This window comes from Mycteria americana, chromosome 1 (genome assembly GCF_035582795.1).
Source record: "Mycteria americana isolate JAX WOST 10 ecotype Jacksonville Zoo and Gardens chromosome 1, USCA_MyAme_1.0, whole genome shotgun sequence".
Classification (NCBI taxonomy): Eukaryota; Metazoa; Chordata; class Aves; order Ciconiiformes; family Ciconiidae; genus Mycteria; species Mycteria americana.
Window position 1 is genome coordinate 13,896,937 of NC_134365.1, and position 19,851 is coordinate 13,916,787.

Sequence of the window (19,851 nt, forward strand, 5' to 3'; positions counted from 1 at the left end):
CCAAAGTTCAGATTAGTAGATAGTTTCATTACCGTTTTTCCTCCTAACTTTCTTCCTCACTTCTCTAGCATTATTGCTAGCTTTTAAAGTAGTTACTAAAATTAAGGTCCTGAGGGTCACTATTTTGTTCAAGTACGAGATCTGTAAGCTAAGCCAGACTGCCATCCTTCACTCTATTTTAGTTTGCTTCTGAATACATTTTTTCTAAGAGTAAAAACACCCATAGTGAGATTTTGACTTTCTTTAATTTAAAGATTGTATTACAGAAAAGTTTAAGGAATCCTTATAAGGATTAACTCTTGACATAATATACTGCCAAGATACAGTGTAGCTGCAAGGGCTCTATGTGAACCTTCATATAAGTTGCTTTCTTAACATACACAGTCGCTGAACAACAAAAATGGTATTTACCATTTGTAAGAGAAGACAGTGGTATTTAAACAGTCCTTTTACCAGTGTGTTCTGGTTTTCCCAAATTAGAAACATGCCATATTAAAACTGTAAAACCCTATTATACAGAAAGTTGATAGAGATGAATTTTCTAAAGATTGCAACTGATGAAACATTAAAATGAAAACTAAGGAGTGTTGATTACGTAGAATGGTTTCTCTTTTACTGGCAGGTCAAATATACTAGAAACGTACAAATATTTTTGATAATCTAATTCCAGATGAACTCAAAACACTGAAGTAACATACACAGGCTAAGAGAATTCAATACTGTTCCAAGGCACTTACTGAATCTCCATGACTAGATGAAAACCAGAACAAATTAGGTCTGACAATTAAACAGTATATAATATAAAAATAACCTTTTGCTTACAATTTACAAAATGTATTACAATCTTTATCTCTGCTAACCTGCAATTCTGGCTGTGTGTGTCCAGCAATTTTTGTAAAAAACCCCAGAAACTATTTTCTAAAACTTCAGGGCAAATAATTTACAAATAAGGTACACAAAAATTTAGATCATGCAGAGATTTCTTACATCTTCTGTTAATATTTTATGATTGCAACTTTATCAAATTATATACTTACTTGCCCTGTACATATACAAAATAATGCATACATGGTAATCAAACATTAGCAAAAAGTAGTCCATAAACACAATCTGTCAAAAGTATTACTATATTAACATATGTCTACAAGCAGCGTGTAACAGGGTTAAAAGACATTAAGGCAATAATACTTGAAGTTACAAAATAAATCATATGTAATACTTTCTCCTAAGTGTAATAAGGCAGGTAGATGGCCCCAGCAAAAAGTTAAGTTGTAATACTGGAATCCACTGTTGCGAACAATGTTTAAGGTTTTGCGTGGGATGTACTGTAAGAGTGTACCATTTGGTAGTTAGATCTACACTGCTCTGTGTTAGTCGCCCCCCAAAAAAGTGGAATACTATTTTTCTAGTTCTTGGTGGCACTTGAGTTTTCCAGTATAATTTATGGATAGTATGTCCATTGGTTCTTGGATCATGTCCATTCTGAAGGTGGCTCTCTTGGTCCTCTGGGCTTTCCACAGCGGTTACCAAAACCTAAGGAAAGAAATGTATTTAATACTTCGGTCCCCTCAGACAACGCAGTCTCACAAATGTTGGCAGCAGTCAGAAGGATCACTGTAAGACATGCTCCAGCTCTTATGGAAGAGGTTTATTCTCAGGGCTAGAAAACAACTTTGTGGTATTAGGAGTTCTAAATGCACTATGGCCATAGGAAATACAAACATAAAGAATTTGTATGTAATTATAGTTCACTATTTAAACCTCACTTGGCAAGTACTTCTCAGTAAATACAGTATTACAGTCTTTGTTATCATTTCTTTTTTTCCTTCTCTATGTACCAAAGCAGTTTTCTCGGGTATTATTTTTGAAAGTTTTCAGTGTTCTACAGAAATTATATCCCATTTGACTAATTCTGTATTTTGTACATTCTAAAAAACAAAGTGAAGAATAACTGAATTGCTCATTCTGGGAAAAACTCAGCGATGCTGAAGAGACAAGGCAAGCTTACTTGTCTGGGTTCTGCACCTCAGTGAGTTGGAGGGAGACAGTAGTAGCAGCTATCCAAACTAGTACTGTTAATTAATCTTCTGTTTAAATTATCTAGTGATTATGTTTTGAATGAATTGTAATTACCAGTATCTGTTACTTCTGCAGGAAATTCTGAAATTTGACCTCTTGTATCAGTGGAACCAGAAAAAGAAATCTGAGGTAAAACATCAGTTGGTGTTTTGTTGCTTCTTTCAGGACGATCTGGAAAACATGCACACCTCCCTTACTGTAATATTCATTTAGTCAGCACTGTGTGAATGCTATTTTAAGTACAGCTCAGTCCAGAACACAACTTGCATCAAATATTCTTTACAAAAATAAAGATTTAAAAGCCAATTTCTTATTTCTTAAAAAACGTACTTCAGAATTGTTTATAAAGCAGATGTTCAATGACAGTGACACATTCCTCTTCGCCAAATATGGACTATCATTTTTTTTAAAGTTTGTATGGATATTTAAAAATCCCATGTAGCACCTATTTATAGCAAGAGCTCACAGACCATTTAATACATCATATATATATGCATCAATATAATGCATCTGTTCATGTTCTTTCTAAACTAAAGGTGGTTAAGACTACCTAAGTAACTATGTGTTGCATTACTTGTATAATCACCCTATCAGCAAATCTGTAGTATTTCTGAAAACTGATTTATTCTAAAAAAATCTAACAGGTATTTAACATGCAGCTCCAAATGGACTGTACAAGCCCATTCAAGCATACACAGAAGATACATGGCAGACATATGCTTACAGCTGAAGCAGGTTGCTGCAAAGTTAAACATCAGCTGATCTACACTTCTTACTGAAGCCTTTTCAGAAGATAAAAATTTAAAGACTTTGGTAAATATGCAACATACATACATATACATATATATACACACATCACTGCTGCACTTATTTCAGGTTTACTCCTGTCTTTAAGAAATTAAAGAAATTAATTCACCAACTTTTACAATTTCTACTGCAATAACATGGGAAGGTTCTAATTAACCTGAAAAAATATTGTTATTACAACATGCATTTAAATTCAATATTTTTGGTCTTCAGTATTTTATCATACCCAAAGTTTAACATTAATTTTTAAATTAGATTTGTAACTTGCTTCCTCAGAAAACCTTAGAAGCTTTAAAAACAGGCCTTTTCAGAAATGCTGGTGTTTTGACAACATACTTAGATATCCTCAGAGCAAAAGCCAAATTCAGACAAATTTTTGTTCAGTAGGAAAAACATATTTTGAAGTAAGAGATAGGCTTGTTGCAAGACTACTGTAATTTTTAGAGATTTGCCAATGAAATTAAAGCATTGTGGGTTGGAAGTAGCTTTTGATGTAATCATATGTACACATTTATTTCAAGGTTAGATCATGAAATATTTGTGAATTTCCAGGAGGAAAATTTCTCCCTGGTAGTTTCTAATCTTCTAATAAAGATACTCCCAAAACACTTCACAAGTTCAAATGGTTAGGTTACTTGAACCTTCCACTCTTATGGGGTTACTGGACAGATTAACAAGTGGAAAAAACAGTCCTTTTCATATTTAAAAAAAAAAATAAAAATAATCTTTTCCATCACTTACCAGGTAGTACAGGTGAAGTTGTTTTCAAACCCTGTTAATGAGAAATATTTAAAATAATTCTATAAAATGCTTCCAAAATACTAAAAGAACACGAGAAATTTAAGATGATGAAAACATCTTCAAAAAATATACAACATCCATGGAAATATCCACGTGCTCCTACATTTCTGACTTGCTGTAACACTGACAAAAAATGCTACAGTAGTTAATAAAGAATTTACTATCAGAACCTTACTTAATATTTAATGAAAAGTTAAAATTGTCACATTACAAATTATTTGCAAAATTAGGTAGTTTAGTTCCCATACTAAATTTACAGTCCCTGAAAATTCACATCTATCTTTTTTAATCAAATTTTTATGTGGCATGTAAAGGTGGCTGTAAAGTGTATTGGGGGTGCATGAAAAAAGGCATGAATGTAAAGAGGATTTTTATGCTTTTGAAGTTTTGCCAGCTGCTTACACTGGATGACTTGGAGCAACTAGTAGACCGATGTGAAAAGTGAAATCTGACAGGCAGAAAAGGGTTTGTTTAAAATAAATATGGATACAAGGAAAAATTTTATCAGGCAGTGAAACAGGTTGCCCACAGAGAATATGAAGTCTCCACCTCTGAAGGTTTTCAACTTCCAATTGGATAAAGCCCTGAGCAGCCTGGTCCAAGTCCCTGCTTCATGCAGCAGGTTAGACTAGAGACTGTAATTCTCCAGCTTGAACTAGCCCATGATCGATTAAGGGCAGACAGCAAGCTCCATAAAAACAGCATATTCAGACTCTTAAAGCCATAATTTAAGGTATATTAAGGATGACTTTTAAAAGTATTGCTGAACTTAGAAAACCAGATAATTTTCTTGGGAAGAAAAGATGCTCTTAACACATCAGTTCAGCAGCTCAGGCCAAGGAAAAAATGGCTAACTGTAGATGATCAACAGCTGTAACTTTTCACAAAAAGTATGTACATTGCTTTTTGTTGTAGCTCCCAACTGAACTAGAAATGACTAATTAGTACAGACTTGTCTCCTATACTTACTGCAGAGACTGTTTGTTCAGAGAGATGCTGATCACGCAATATGCTCCACTCAGACTGTGCAATCATAACTGGCTTCGGCAAGGGTGTGCCTAGGAAAAATTACATCAAACTCAACACACTTGAGTTCTCTCCGTGATGCAGCATTAGAATACAACATTAGAAATGTGCTATAAAGCAACTTTTTAAAAAATTAAATGCTTGTAAAAACTCTCTTTACATGAAGAGCCTTCAAGATAAGGGAAGACTCCACAACATAATTCAATTCAAAACACAAAACTGCAGTGTTTGCATTGTGGACATTCATTTCCCTCATTTGGAGGTTCCTAACCAACATGAGAATTACCTTCTTTTTCAATGTTTTTAAAATTTTGTTATACCAGCTGTGCAATAATAGTAGATCTGAAAAAGACGTACTAAATAAAGAACACACACAAGTCAGGACAGCCATACCTGTCATTTACTGACATCATGCAAAAACACAATCAAAATGGAAGTGGTTTTAGCGATTCCAGTCCCAAAGAGATTTTTTAAAATTTTCTTTTTTAAGAAAAGCAGCTTTGTTTCTTGTGTTCTCACAGAAAAGAAGCAAGTCCATAATATCAAAAAAAAGGATCACTTAGACTCTGAACTACCTATGCTTATGATGCTCAAGGGACATATTTACAAAACTTCAATGTTTTTATGCTGAAAATATCTATACTAACTACTTTGGCCAAAAATTTTTGAAAGTTTCACAAAATGACACTAAACAAGAGCCTCAGTAAATAACTACATTACACTAGGTTTTTTGGAAGATACCAAGCATCAACCTAATTTATCACTTGATTTCAATTAATCTTTTTTTGTATCCTGCCATTACTGGTTTAATGAATGAAATATGAAGATATAAGCACATAATTTGTAAGTGTCAGTTTTCTTTTTCAGTTAACCTTTTGATACAGGCAAAGAGTAAACTATGTTAAACTTAAATAAACTGGCCTTGTTCACTAGACACAGTGCAGTAGGAAACGTCATCATCTTTCCTTTGCCCAGGAAAGGAGAATCCGATAAGCACTGTTCATGTGTTTTCCCATTCCCTACTTGGGAGCAGTAGGAAACTACCTAAAACAGCTGGGGAATCTCCTAACTGCACTGCATTTCCCCACTGTATCTCATTTCCATACCCTTCAGATTGAACACCAGCTCCACTAAAATCAATACTGAAGTCTCCAATATACTTAAATATTATGTAACAGCATGCTTAGTCAGAAAATGAGAAATAATTTGACTGTGTTCAAGGGCTTGTGAAAGTTAAACCTCAAAATAAGCCATTACACATGCTAGATTTCATTCCATTTGACAATTTGCTCCAGGATTTTAAGATTAAGCAAAAAGCAGGGGCATTCAAATACAATACTAAAATGCATTTCACATTTTATCCCCAAGTATCACAAAACATTAAACACTCACTCTGTTCACTTGCTAATACAAATGATTCTGGTGTTCTTTCTGGGAGCGGGGGAGAGGAATCTTCACTAGTATCAGCATCTAAATCAAATATGACATTTCAATAAGTGAAAAACCACACATTTTCCTCCTATATTTTTTAGAAGTTGATCTTTTGATACATGAGATCATCCTGAACTTCATATGAAATTTAAAACAAAAGAAAAATTTGGTCTAAATGTTAGAAACCACTTTGTTTTACCATACTAATGCCTTGGAAGCAACTCCATGCTAACAATGCTATCTTCACATTAAGGGGCTAAAAACCAGTTTGCATACGATGGAAGAAAGAAAAGTAGAATACATTTTCAGTCTAAATCATTTGGAGAAAAACATCTCAGCAACTCCAATGAATACTTTTTCTTCATTCTTTCAGCAACAGAGTATAAGCAGAATTAACAGTCTGCACTGGAGCAGTATCATTTGCTTCTTGAACAAGTAACGTGCCACTAACGAACCATAGTAGTTATTGTAATTTAATTGCAGTTCATTCCACGTCTATTTGCAGCCACTACAAGAGATAGTTAAGCTCATTACAACACACTGGCTTCTTGAACTCTTCTGCAGATACTGGTAACTATACACAGTTGGTGCCTACTAACTGAACCACTAATGAAGCTCTCAAACCATGGTAAGAAGGTTGTTGAACATATGTATGAGCTCTTCAGCTGTGCTGACGATAGTAACTTACTGCTGATGAGCAGCAATTTTTATTTTTCCTTAAGTGGCTCTAACCATACTTACTTCTGAAGTCAATACAGCACAGCTACATGGCACGGTGCAAGGATATTGAGCAATTCCTGGAAATGCTGAAGGAAACATTCCAGGTCAGGTTGAACGGGGCTCTGAGCAACCTGATGTAGTTGAAGATGTCCCTGCTCATTGCAGGACGGTTGGACTAGATGACCTTTAAAGGTCCCTTCCAACCCAAACCATTCTATGATTCCATGAACACTGCTTTTCAGGACTGCATCATGTGACAGTAAGTTCTAGGGAAGCTCCACATTAACCACTTCTCTAAATCCCTAAGTCTCAGTTTTGCTCCCCAAGTCCATCTCAGGACCCACCCAGGCTGGTTCCCACACCACCGATATAAACTAGTTAACAGTCTAGTGCAAGGTTTACTAGCCAGAAGGGTAAATAGGAGTCAGAGGAGATGGCTACTGTTGTTGCCAGTAACACATGGTGTCCCCAGTCCATTCCCTCTTGCCTCTCAGGAGTGTACTAACAGAAGCTGCTCTGGCAGCAAGCACCCCACTCCTGCCTGCTAAGGAATTTGGAGTAGAAATTAAAGGTTTAAAACAATTCAAAGTAGCTGCTGCCATAAGAAGTCTCATCTGACAACTGTATTCTACACAAGATTCACAAAAAGATGAAGACATGTTTCAACTAATGAAGCCATGAAGCTTGCCCTGCCAACATGCCAGCAGCAGAGACAGAACTCCACCACATTTTACAAGCCACTGTGTTCAAAGTGACTTCTGTGAGACCTGCTCCATCTCAGGTTAGGTTTACTATACAGTGTAAGAAAATCTTCATTTATTGAAACAATCTCTGTAAAGTCAGCAAATAAAGTCACTATGGAATATGCACTAACTGAAACTGAGTTTTTTGGGTTTTGTTTTAGTTTGGGTTTTTTTGTTGTTGTGGAGTTGTTTTGGGGTTTTTTTTAACCTCAGGGTACAACTACTTTTCACTTCATTTGAATTAGAAAGAGGATTTAATTATGCCTTAAGATAATGCACACCAACAGTTATGGTTAAGCAACTAGGGTGCTGGTAAGTTCACAGGCAAGCTTCATTAATGATTGTACATGCTCAGCTTCAGACAGAAGAGTCCTGAACAAACATGAAAATGAAAAAGCCACTATAAAACAAGGTTTAGGACCACTGGTGCAAAGCGATCTAACCCTATATTGTTGAGTCCGAGATGGACTACAAGACCTGCAACCAGAATATAAAATGGGAAGTGTTCACTATCGTACAAAAGGGAACAGATACACCCTCAAAAACAAGAGATAAATTATAAAAAAATAATATAAATATTTTAAGCCATTCCTGTGAAATAAGCAACATACCAGCAGCACAAAGGCTGTACTGTTATTTCAGGATGTTTCTGATATGCAGTTACATGAAACAAATTCTTGAGTGACATTTATCCCATTCTTTATAGTATTTATAACATATCACTTATTTTATTTGCATGTTCTTACAGCATCTACATAAAGAGATGTGTAGAAAGGTAAGTATTTTCAAACAGTGATAAACAATGCCCTGAGAAAAAAGGAAAAAAGCCTGGCTTAAAAGCAGTGTTGGAAAAATACTATAGCATGCAAATCTACCAAAAACAAATCCAAGGAGGACTGCTTGGTATAAATGTTGAAGTAACAATGACAAAGGGCTTTGTCTTTGCTATACAGGGCATTTTTAAAGTGTCGCAGGGTTAAACGCATACACGTATGTGCAAGTGTTGAATGGTGTGTATACATAATATCACAAAATCTATTGAAACAGATTGTTTTCAAAGCTGCAAAATACTTCACGTTTCTAAATGTATGACTTTTGGTGAAAACTTACTTTACAAAGCAAGTATTTTCAATACAGCTGGCTCTGCATCTTGCATCACACACTGAGCCCCATTTCACCTCAGAAAGTCACATAGTCTGCAGACTCCTGAAGCGAGGCCATCACTGTAAGGAGCTCCTAGCACAAGAGTCTGATCTAAATACAGAAGCTCATGTTCTTCTTTCAGCTCCACAGCCTTACTACGCGCTTTGCTGGACTTTACACAGGCAGTTACCGAGGCCTAATTTGTTCTTCCCAGCTACATCCTCCATCTGACCGAAGTGTGCCAGCCTGAGTGAAATCTGAATCTGCACATTTTAGGACCCTTTTGCCTTCGATTAGTGATGTTGTAAGTTTTTGCAGCAGCAGTCTTGCAAACTTCCCTTGCTCAAAAAATTCCAAAAAGCAGGAAAAGATTAAAAGCAACTGAATAATTTTCAACTACTAAAGCAGAACTTGCATTTTTAGATGAACAGCAATATTACTTTGTCTTGCCCTGGTCATGTACGGCAAAGGAGGAAAGCAGGGCAAAATATTTACAATGCTATTAAAATGCAGGAGACAAATCACAAGCAACTTCAAAGACTGATACAGTGAAAGACGTTACATCTACATTTTTAGGACCAGCACATCAACGAGTAAGCATGAATTTGATGTGTGTTTGGACAGGCCTGTTTAAAATACTTTAACTACTGAAAACTGCCATTATTATAGACACTTCCATGAAATCGGACATGGAGAAAAAAATGCACCAACCAATAACACAGAAACTTGCAATTAAGAATGCATTCACACCTCACAATAAGGCTTCTGAAGCAGCTTATCAAGGTCTGTAGTACCAAGTGTAACAGACATAGCTCACACACAAAACGAAAACTGGGAAGAAAAGAGTTGCGCCCCTTCTGAAGCTGCCATACTACGCTCTTTAAATTTACATTTAGAAAATTGCATTGTGAAGTAATTTATGTTGTCCAACTCTAAAGATGCACCCAGGTTAAAGAACAGCACTTCTGAACCACAATGAAACCTACCTTTGCCATCTTCAGAACATGTTACAGCTGATAAGTCTTGCCTAGCAATAGACATGGGCAATACTTTTCTGGTAGAAATGTTTTCAGTATTAGTGGCAGCAGAAACTGTGGCACTTGCGGTTGAAACATTAGATGCGCTTTTGCTCATGGCTCCATCAAAGTTCATCTCATCTGTGTCAGAATCATCTGAATGAAGAGGATTAGTAAAACAGAGGGGTGCTCGAACAGAAATAGTAGTATGATCAACATTATCAGTGGAAGGATGTTCAACTGTGGTGTTTGATACCAGAGAGAGAGTTTTAACACCATGACATAAGATGTCTGAAGACATGTCTTCAGACACTGATGTACGCAGTGCATTTTCAGGCCCATGCAGTGACCGCGTGGCATGTCCCTTTTCTGTCAGAGGCAGACGATCTGGTCTTGGTGGAGTATCAGAAACCTGCTGACTCTGCAGACTTTCTGGTGAAGGTATTAAGGCTATGCTAGACTGTGCTACACTGTATTCCATACATGAGTTTTGAGAAGCATCTACAAATGAATCTCCTGAAATCTGTTCCTGTGGCTTAAAGCTCTTATCAATTACACAGGATGACACAGGCTTAATTTTAATTGCATGTCCCCTGTTTAACAGGGAGTTCCCATCAAAGCTTCGTGGTCCCTCCTGAAGAGGTACCTTCTTGATTTCAAAACTTAAGTTGCGCTCCAGCCTTTTCTCTGCACGTTCACTGGGTTCATTCTTCCCTGAATGTTCTGTTGACTTATTATAATTCTCATTGAGGTCTGTTGAATGCTCTGACGAAACCATGTGCAAAACTGGCTTTGGATGGTATCTATCATTGTCCTGCCACACAGTAGTGACTGTTGGATAAGCTGATGGGGGAGATGGTGTTAAGATTGGTGGTACTGGCTGAGGCTCTGGAGGCTGCAAGATTTCTTCTTTAGCGTCTCCTTCTACAAGGCAACTGCAAAAAAACCAACACACAATTGCGTAAGTTTTCTGTATTTTGACAGTATTTTCGATATCTATCCATCTATCTCTGCAATAGTAATGCTTTCATACCAATATTGAACTGCAAGCAGCGCTTCCACTGCACACAGACGATGGCTATAAAACATGACTAATGGGGTAGGCAAGAACTAAGTCAATATACTCAAAACGTCTTTCAGAATATCACAAAGACATGCATTCAGGCCACAACTAATCCTCATTGATAGTTCAAAGATTGCTCACATCCTTTCCCAGAAGCATTTTTTTCAAAGACTCTGTAAGAAAGGACCTCTTGTGGCAGGATTTCAGTACTTTTTCTTTCTTAAGAAGTGGCTCAGAGGAACTTGACATAGGGAATTCAATTTTTCAATAAAGCCAAGAAAAATTTCTTTAAAACACCTTACAGCCTGCTTAATACGAAATATCTTCCCTTATTTTTCTGCACATAACTAGGAAGACTTTATTTTTATATTTGTATATTTAATAGTTTCTCCATAGTTGTAAGGCTAATGATGCAGACCAAATTTAGCTGACATGAGGTGCACGCTATATAAAAACCATTCACAGCAGAATATATGATCCAAATTACAGTACATATTAGTGAGACCACAGCACTTATTATTACAGTTCATCTTACGCTACTTAAAAGGAGAAGCTCTTCAAGCCTATGGTCCCTTTGCTTCCAGATTAGATGCAGAATATTTGACTACAAACATTTTGCACAACTGACTAAGGTCTTGTCTACAAACAGGAATTAGGCATTTTCATTCAGAGCCTTTAAAAATATTTCCTTTCATTATATAAGACTAGTAACAGAGTAATAACTGAGGTGCAAAACAAATGTGTGACAATAACAGAAATACAACAAAATAATTTAAAGAAATGATACTTTCAATTTAGGCAGATAAATCAAAGCAAAACGGACTATGGTTTGCAAAGGAGTGTGATTTGGCCACATGCTTGAGCTGAGAAACCAGCTCATTTTATGTACAAAGCTCAGATCACTTCCTGCTGTTAGCAGAGACGTCCTTCATGGGGAAGCAAATAAACCCTCCATACAGGCCAGCACATAATGTCCAAGACAGTGATATTTAGAAGACAGATGCTCCCATTCCCCCATGTTAGGGGAACAGACAGTTCCCAGGGTCACAGTCTTTACTGACAAGTTCAGGCAGTCCCAGCACCAGAATAACCTTGAACAAGCAGGAGGAGTCAGCCAAATCCTTGTATACCTTTAGTTTTTTGGGATAATCTATGTTAGAGGCACTATAAATCACCTAAATCCAGCTCCACAACAGGAGACTTGGAACCTTCCCTTGGAGATAAGGTTATAGCAGGACATTCTCTTCCCTTGAAAATGAAGTCACCAGTAGACCTTGGACTGCACCTTTCTTTCATGATCCAACATCCTGAAGAACTGAATCTGTTCAGGAGAGTGTTCACAGTACTCTTGTGAAATAGATTTTTATTTGAAAACTAATTCAAGGCTACACACCAAAAGCCAGAAAGGAGAGGCTTCCAAAAAGGCAGAAACTCTTACTACCTGCTAGACGACAGACCACTGTGACTATTCTCCTGCTGCATTTGTGTAAAACCTGGGATAACACAGCGTATCTGGCAGGTCTCAAAGAAGGTGTGCCAGTAATAACTCATGTTGTAAGGACCAGCAGGATGATATGCAGGTGATATTCCCCAGGCCCTGTGCTTTCAGGCTATTTAAATGGAACTTCCATGATAGCACTAGTAGTTAATCATACATTACTAACTCAGATGAAGAATGAGAATGAAAAGGTATTTGTATTTTAGAGACTTGACAGATTCTGTGGAAGAAAAAGAAATTTCATAATGAGCCATCAGCTACATACTGAAACCACACCTTCAGAGCTTGTAGGTTAAGTCTGGCATCCAACTACAGGTTACCATTCAACTTGGAACATTCAGAACATGTCCAGCTCTACTACTGTCTGTCTTGCTCCTACAAATCTTTCACAAGAGGAAGCTCAGTTTGAAACCAGGAGTCTAAACATAGGCCTAATAAAATTTCAGCAACTGCAGGGGAGCTCCAGGAAATCTCAGCTGGATTATCACAGTCAGTCACACATGTAAGTTGACCAGAAATAAGAGGCATGTCTTTCAAACCCCTTTTAATCAGACAACTACCTAGACAGAGAAAGGCTGTCACTACTGCCAAAACATTAACAAGACTGTTTAGAGCCATGGACAGATGAGACCAAAGAAAAAGCTTGCTATTAATATCACGTCTTGGCTGACCATAAAACGTAAATAATTTACAACAGACATTCTCAAATTTGATAAATCAATCACTTCACTTTGAAGACTGACAAAAGCTAGCATCAGCCTCCTGCACTTGTTAATTAAGGCATTTGGCTTTCCAAGACAAGTCTCCATCTCCCTCTCGTTGCTCCTATTAAGTGAAAAAGCCTTTTTACTTGAGAGAACATGGGCTAATAACATAGCTCTGTGGGCCAAAGAATTTTCCACCTTCTCTGTCAACGTGATTAAGAAAGTATTAATTTAAAAAAAACAAGTAGAAAAGCTTATAAGAATAACGCAGAGTACCAAGTTACACTCCTTATCCTTCCAGTATTGAATTACCTAGCAATCCATGGTGAGGCTTCTTCTCATACTGCTCACATATGCCAACCTATCTTTGTCAGACAGCAAGAGAGGAAGCAAGAATGATTCAGAAATCTTGATCATATTTTCAAAAAGGTTACTGGGGAGGATAGTGGACAAATAAAAAAACCCCGACAGCTACAAAATGGAACTGCCTCCTCTTCCCCAAGGGCATTATTTAAGTGAAATACAAAAAAGCGTGAAGTATCAAACATGCTGTTTCCGTTACGCTGGAATAAAGCCAACAGCGGGCTCACTTTTAAGAGTTATAGGGAATAGGGCTAAAGACCACACAATTGCACAAGAATTCCTGACTGTCTAGTCATGAGTAAAAGGCATCAGACAGGCTCCCATTACTTGTCTGCATGTCACATCAGAAACAAAATCAAAGCAACACTGTTAGCTCCCCTACTTGCAAGGAAGGCCTAAAAAGGACTTAGCCAGTGCAAATCCTTGACACTGTTGTAACCTATGTAAAAAAAAAAAAAAAAAAAAGGAGACTGCCTCACACTTGAATCTTCCACAATACTGAAAGCATGTGCGTCTTGGGACAGACTACAGCACGAGTTTCATCCTTGTGATTTTATTAGCACAAAGCTACAGCAGTATGGGATCGATAACGAAAGTCCTTATACAAGGGATTCCAAACTAGAGAGAACTGTTTGGACTTTCAGTTTACGAACGTCCCCACCCATTGAAGTCCTGCAAGCTCCCCAGCTTCCAAATGATCTTCTACAAGTTACTCTATCTTTGTATCTGGAAAACCCTAGATCTCCCTGCAGTTCTCTCAAGTGCCTTCTTCCGTTCTCTGTCTGACTCATGTCACAAAGGGTTGGGCCTCAAATTCCTTCTCTTCCTCCCCAACCTGCGCTTGTATACGGCTGTTTTGCTTTACATTAAGATAGGAGGAATACGAAGCATATCCAAACAACTTAATCAAAATTAATTTGGGAATGGTTTTGCCTTTAGACATTCTTGAAAAATGAACAAGCTTGAGAATAAGTTGTTTGCTTGAATTAGTAAAGATAAGCCAAAGGGGGGGGGGGGGGGGGGGGAATCAGTCTGGTTCCAACTTAATACACACTAAGGAGGACAGGATAATTTCCCTTGGATTTCTCTCCTCTATTACAAGGGGAGAGAGAGGGACAGAGGGACGGAGGGACTTCACTTGCATAAATGGTTACATGCCCCCTTTACCAGCAGTGATGCTCATCAGTAATCTCCACTAAATCCTCCTACTGAAAATGAGGTTTTTCCCTTATTGACCTCATTTTTCTGACTCAGAGTCCTACATGCAAAACTAATTTCTTATCTGGTACAGACATACCATTAAGCATTACAATTAGCTAAAGAAGCAAATTAGCATTAAACTAGATATGACAAGATTATAGGCCCATAATACCAGTCAAAAATTCATGAAGTTCTTCACCGATTACTGTTTAATGAAATCACTCTCCCATTTCATTCACTCGTAAGCAGAACCCCACATGTATACAAACAGCCCCCTTAGAGGTATGCATAGAACTGACGATAAAGGAAATACTGCACAAGTCAGCAACCCAAAAGTTGTTTAATCATCTTCCTTGTACACAGCTAAACAGAGCTATTAAAATGTTCCCCATTATATTTGAAGCTAAATTTCATTCCTTCACTCTCAAATGAGAGCTTACAGTGATCAAATGAGAAATTCTCTATCAAAATTATTCGTTACCATATTAATATTGAAGAATATCCATCCTCAGAAAATGAGATGCTCAAATAGCATTCTGATGTAATTTTTTTTTTAAAAGGTAATAGATGCCACCAAGGATTTCCTGGTTTTCTCTGAATATGTAACAATTTTTCCATTTTACTGACATCATAGTATTATTATTTCACATGTTCTGCATTGCAAATAATGTTTTTGTTCCTTTTTACAAGACAGAAATATTAGGATATGTATACTGCTTTTTCTAAAACTCTTGCCAGAAAATCTTGGGCATTTTGGGCTGCTGCATGCTTTCTTTGGGCACTTCCTCCAACAGCTGTGCTCTATAGACACTTCTCCCCCCAGAGGCAGAAAATTATCTGAAGATGAACTACTAATATTATTCCAAACAACAGGAGCCAGTGTAGTAAAAACAGCTTGATTTAAATTACCAGGAAACTAATAGAAAGCTGATGAAAGAGGATATTGAGTCAGAAAAGAGTCAGTGAACCAAAGAATGCCAGACCATTTGAGAAAGAGAAGTCAGCTTTCATGTATTAGACCTTTAAATTAACCCTGCATTGCCTTTATATATAGCAAAAGCAAGCATTTCTCAAGGACATTTGTAAAATCACACTGTGATAAAAAATAGAAAGCCTTCTCGTAACTCAGACTTGACAGTGTCTCTTCATATACAACTGCTGCCGATTATCTTGTAATTCTACTACCTCGGCACTTCCTCATACATAACTGTATATGGAATTTCCCTAGGTGATCAAGCCAGCTTTTTCATATGCTTTTATTGCCACACAACCTGAGCTGACACAGTGCCTTAGTGCCAAAGACCTCAGAGTTAATGGCTTCTCAGCTGACAGGTAAACCATCCATTAGGTAATAATAATCTTTGTAATTATTTGTCATAACAAAAATTAATTATAATTTGTCAAAAGTACAATAATTTGTAAAAAAAAAAAGCCCTCCCACAGTTTTCCACCAAAAATGTATACATGGAAAAAAAACAAAACCAAAATGAAGCAATGGCAACACTATTTTTGCTTTTTCTGCAATATATTCTAAATTTTTAGAATGTTTTAAAAATCTAAAGCCATTCTAGCCTTAATGGAAAGGCTTATTTTTTATTATTTATTTATTATTATTAAAACAGGGCACCATGGGTTCAGATTTAAATGAAACTTGGCCAGGGTTCAAAAGAAAATAAAAACCACCCTTAGGTAATCCATGGTTATTCTATGTAGCATACTGTAGGGTTTTATTTTCAAATAAAAAAAGACAGTGATGCTGAGGTCATGGAATGTAGCTGCTATGATCAACCAAAAATAGATACCAAGCTCTACATCCTCCCTCATAATTAAAATAGGAAAATTAAACTCAATGTAAGCAGGCTGAAGCTAGACAACCACATTATTCTACTTAAGCATTAAATCACTGCCATCCATGTGGAAGAAAAGCTGCAGTTCAGTGGTCACAAACTATACTACAGATAACTTATATAAAGCATAAGGAATGACTAAAAATAACCAACTAGTGAATTTTTCTTGTAAAATTTAGGTACATGATGCTTTTTGGTTTTTTAATTGTGACATACATATCAGAGTGCCAACTAACAAGGAACACCAATCAATAGTTTTTATCCTAGCTTTGCAGAAGATGCAAAGAGGGCTCTGCGGGGCTTGAAATGAAACAGAATTACACATAACCCTTGAAATGTATTTTAATGTCATTAAATTGAAGTCCAAGCATAATCTGAAGAAAAGTTAAACTGCTACAGTATTTTACCTTTTCTCCTTCAGACAGTAGCACATAGCTCTTCATTACACTGCATACAAAAGAGTCGTTACCTCATCTTTGCTTTTTGTGAGTTTATGTCTCAGTTTCTCCATTTCTTTCAAATTGCATTTGAACTTGAAAATAAATAATTTTCTGTAACCAAGCCTGATAAAAATAACTAACCTCTTTTTCCAAATACTTTAGAATGAACTATTAAACACACAAATATTTCAAGGACTGTTCCTTAAAGGTATTAAGACGCTCCCTCTGAATTCTGAAGTACCAATCATTGCTTTGAGATTTGAAGTAAAAGCTCCAATTGTACAGTCATGTAAAATCATGTACAGTCCTAAATTGCAAATTTAAAATTTCGGTTCTTTACAGTCTTATATCTAACAATGAAGTAAAAACTTAATTATGCCCTCCTTCCTGCCTTAAGCTGAAAATAGTTAAACATGTCTAACAAAGAATGCTTTCTAGTCCTCCAAAGAAATTTAACATAGATGTAAGTACAAAGTGACTTTCACACGAAGTGATCATAAACTGCAAAGCCAAGCAATTTCTAGAATAAGGTGCTGATGTATGCACTAATGAGTTGTTTACCTTCGTAAAAATCAAGGAGTAATATTATTTGAATTTTTTTTTTAATGTTGACATCAAATGCAGACAGACATTAACCTAAATGACTACGTTCACATATTGTACAGTAAATATGAATTATGTTAAAGCATTACAAGGTGATAAAAGGTGGGATCAAGGTGGGTTCAATTCCAGAACCTCTGCAAAACAAGTAGTTAGATGCTTCATGGTGAGTTAATAAAAGTAAACAAAATTCCAATTTAATATTCATTTAATATCAATAGCCTAAAGACACTTGTAGTTTCTAAGAACAGACAGACAGAAAAGAAGCCTAGAAAAGTACAATTAGAAGTTATACTTTGTAGCACTCCTTCCCCAAGACATCCCCAAGCCGAAGCAAGTACTAAAAGGATTAGTTATCCCTCCCTGAGTAAGTTTCCAATCTTGTACGGCTAAAGTCTTCACTGGCATCTCATCTTTACTTAGTACAGACATGAGAGTTAACTTGATACTAGCTACACTTTTAAGAGGAAGACATCTACGAATTTAGAGATAATACAGAGGTTACCTGTCCTACGATTCGGTCACACCAAGAGAAGAGACAGGCGAGAAAGTCACCTTTATGGAAAAACTCCACAATGTACTGAGTGGTTAGCCACTGAAAAGTGCTGTAGAGGAGATGTCACCATCTCATCCAGCAAGCAGCGTCAAGGCTGTCAGAAAACAACTAACAGGAATCATAATCGCTACCATCTAAGCAAACATAGCTTGGTCTGATAGCAATACAGAAGACAAGCATCCTGAGGTCGAGAGATGTAAACCAATTTCCCTCTGGCTCAGTCAGGGTCATCTCAGGAAAGTTCAGCTGAAAACAAGCTGGCACACAGTACTGTTCAGTATTAGTAGCCATAGTCCTTTTTGCTTTAGAAAAAAAGCAACTGTTAAACCTTCCCTTAAAAATGCAAGTTGCCTTTCTAATTATACATTCTAGAGCCAACTACAACACAGCATATGAAGAATTTCAAAGCCTTATTCCTTTTAAAAAATAGTAACTTTAGCAACTTGCTTGTAACTTCTTCAGAGACTGTGCATGTACAACTCAAGCACACATTTGGCTGGCAACCTAAAAATGCTACTGAACAAAATATTTTAAGCAAGTTCCCAGAGAAAATTCTAAATCAAACTAAAAATGTGGGTTATACTAGATTTCAGAGTACCAATTGAATGTGACCTTATCTGTAAAGGTAACAACTCTTAGATACCACTTGAAAGCATTCACTACAGAAAAGATGTAGACAAATAATTCAAATAGTTGTACCAAGATATTTTTAGTCAAAGCAATGTAGAGAAAAATAATAGAAGGGACACGGAAAACAAAAGTAGTAAGAGAATGGTTTGGGGAAAAAAGCTACAGATGCAATAAGGAGATGTATCATGTTTAACAGTTTCCTCCTCCATATGGGGATTAAATTAGAATCTTTCACAGATTCTGCTCTCCCATCCTCCCCAGGAAAAGGATGTCAACCTATGCCAGAGCATCCACAATACGCAAAACCTGGCTCCAAGTCCTGACTGAATCAGGCTGCAGATTCGTAAAATTACCTCCCACATCAAGAAAAAACATGCTCATTAGTGGGTATTCTGAGCAGATGTGACTAATAGCAAATAAAGTCTTTCCTCAGAAGCTTCTTCCATGAGGGGTGTAATTAATTGTTTTTCAAAAATAATCTCAATTTGAAAAAGACAACAGCTTTGCTAAAAAGCTTCCATTTATTCACCTCTAAGAAACCAATCTTCCTGCCAGTGCTGACAGATGGGAAAGTATGGGTTTATGGAAGCAGGCCCAAAAGAGACCAAATTTTAAGAGAGATTAAAAGATTTTCACTTAATAATGCAGCAAGTAAAGAACAATGCAATGCAGACAAGACAGAACAGATGTGTGCTAAAACATGAATTATGCATATATGATTATTACATGAATACATAAAAATGTTAAAAACCTAGGTACACCTAAGATAATTTCGAGGAACACTAATAAGGATATTACCTATTGGACAGGAATCATATCTAAGTTCAGTGACTAAGTTTCAAGAAGAGCTTGGAACTCATCGTGAACATAGGTTAACAGACTCCTCTGTCATCATCTTAATCTTCGTCATTGAATACAATCACATTACCATCAATCTAAATAAGGTAAAAATGGTATTACCTACATAGCACAAAATGTGCCATTTGTTTGTGAAAAACCCCAACCCATTTCCATCTCTCTCTTTCAATGTCATATTTTTCTCTAACTTCTGCTGGACATAACCAATGCTAAGTTAACTACAACAGCTACTCATATTCTTATCCTACTGTATCATTAATGGTTATCATACATTATTTCCAAAGTTATCTTACTGCAAATACCATCCCTGGGGCCACTAAAGAAGT

At 36.6% G+C, this 19,851-nt stretch overlaps 1 protein-coding gene across 1 annotated transcript in view; it reads right to left on the bottom strand.

The window, feature by feature from the left end:
- Positions 1 to 226: 226 nt before the first annotated feature.
- The window catches only part of PTPN12 (protein tyrosine phosphatase non-receptor type 12), an 85,169-nt gene continuing 65,544 nt past the window's right edge, over positions 227 to 19,851 (bottom strand). The window contains exons 13-18 of the mRNA XM_075490991.1: positions 9,737 to 10,701; positions 6,106 to 6,183; positions 4,657 to 4,745; positions 3,628 to 3,658; positions 2,134 to 2,250; positions 227 to 1,533 (exon numbers count right to left, since the gene is read on the bottom strand). Coding sequence (XP_075347106.1) covers positions 1,472 to 1,533; positions 2,134 to 2,250; positions 3,628 to 3,658; positions 4,657 to 4,745; positions 6,106 to 6,183; positions 9,737 to 10,701 — 1,342 coding nt within the window. The 3' untranslated portion in view covers positions 227 to 1,471. The remainder of the gene's footprint in view (positions 1,534 to 2,133; positions 2,251 to 3,627; positions 3,659 to 4,656; positions 4,746 to 6,105; positions 6,184 to 9,736; positions 10,702 to 19,851) is intronic.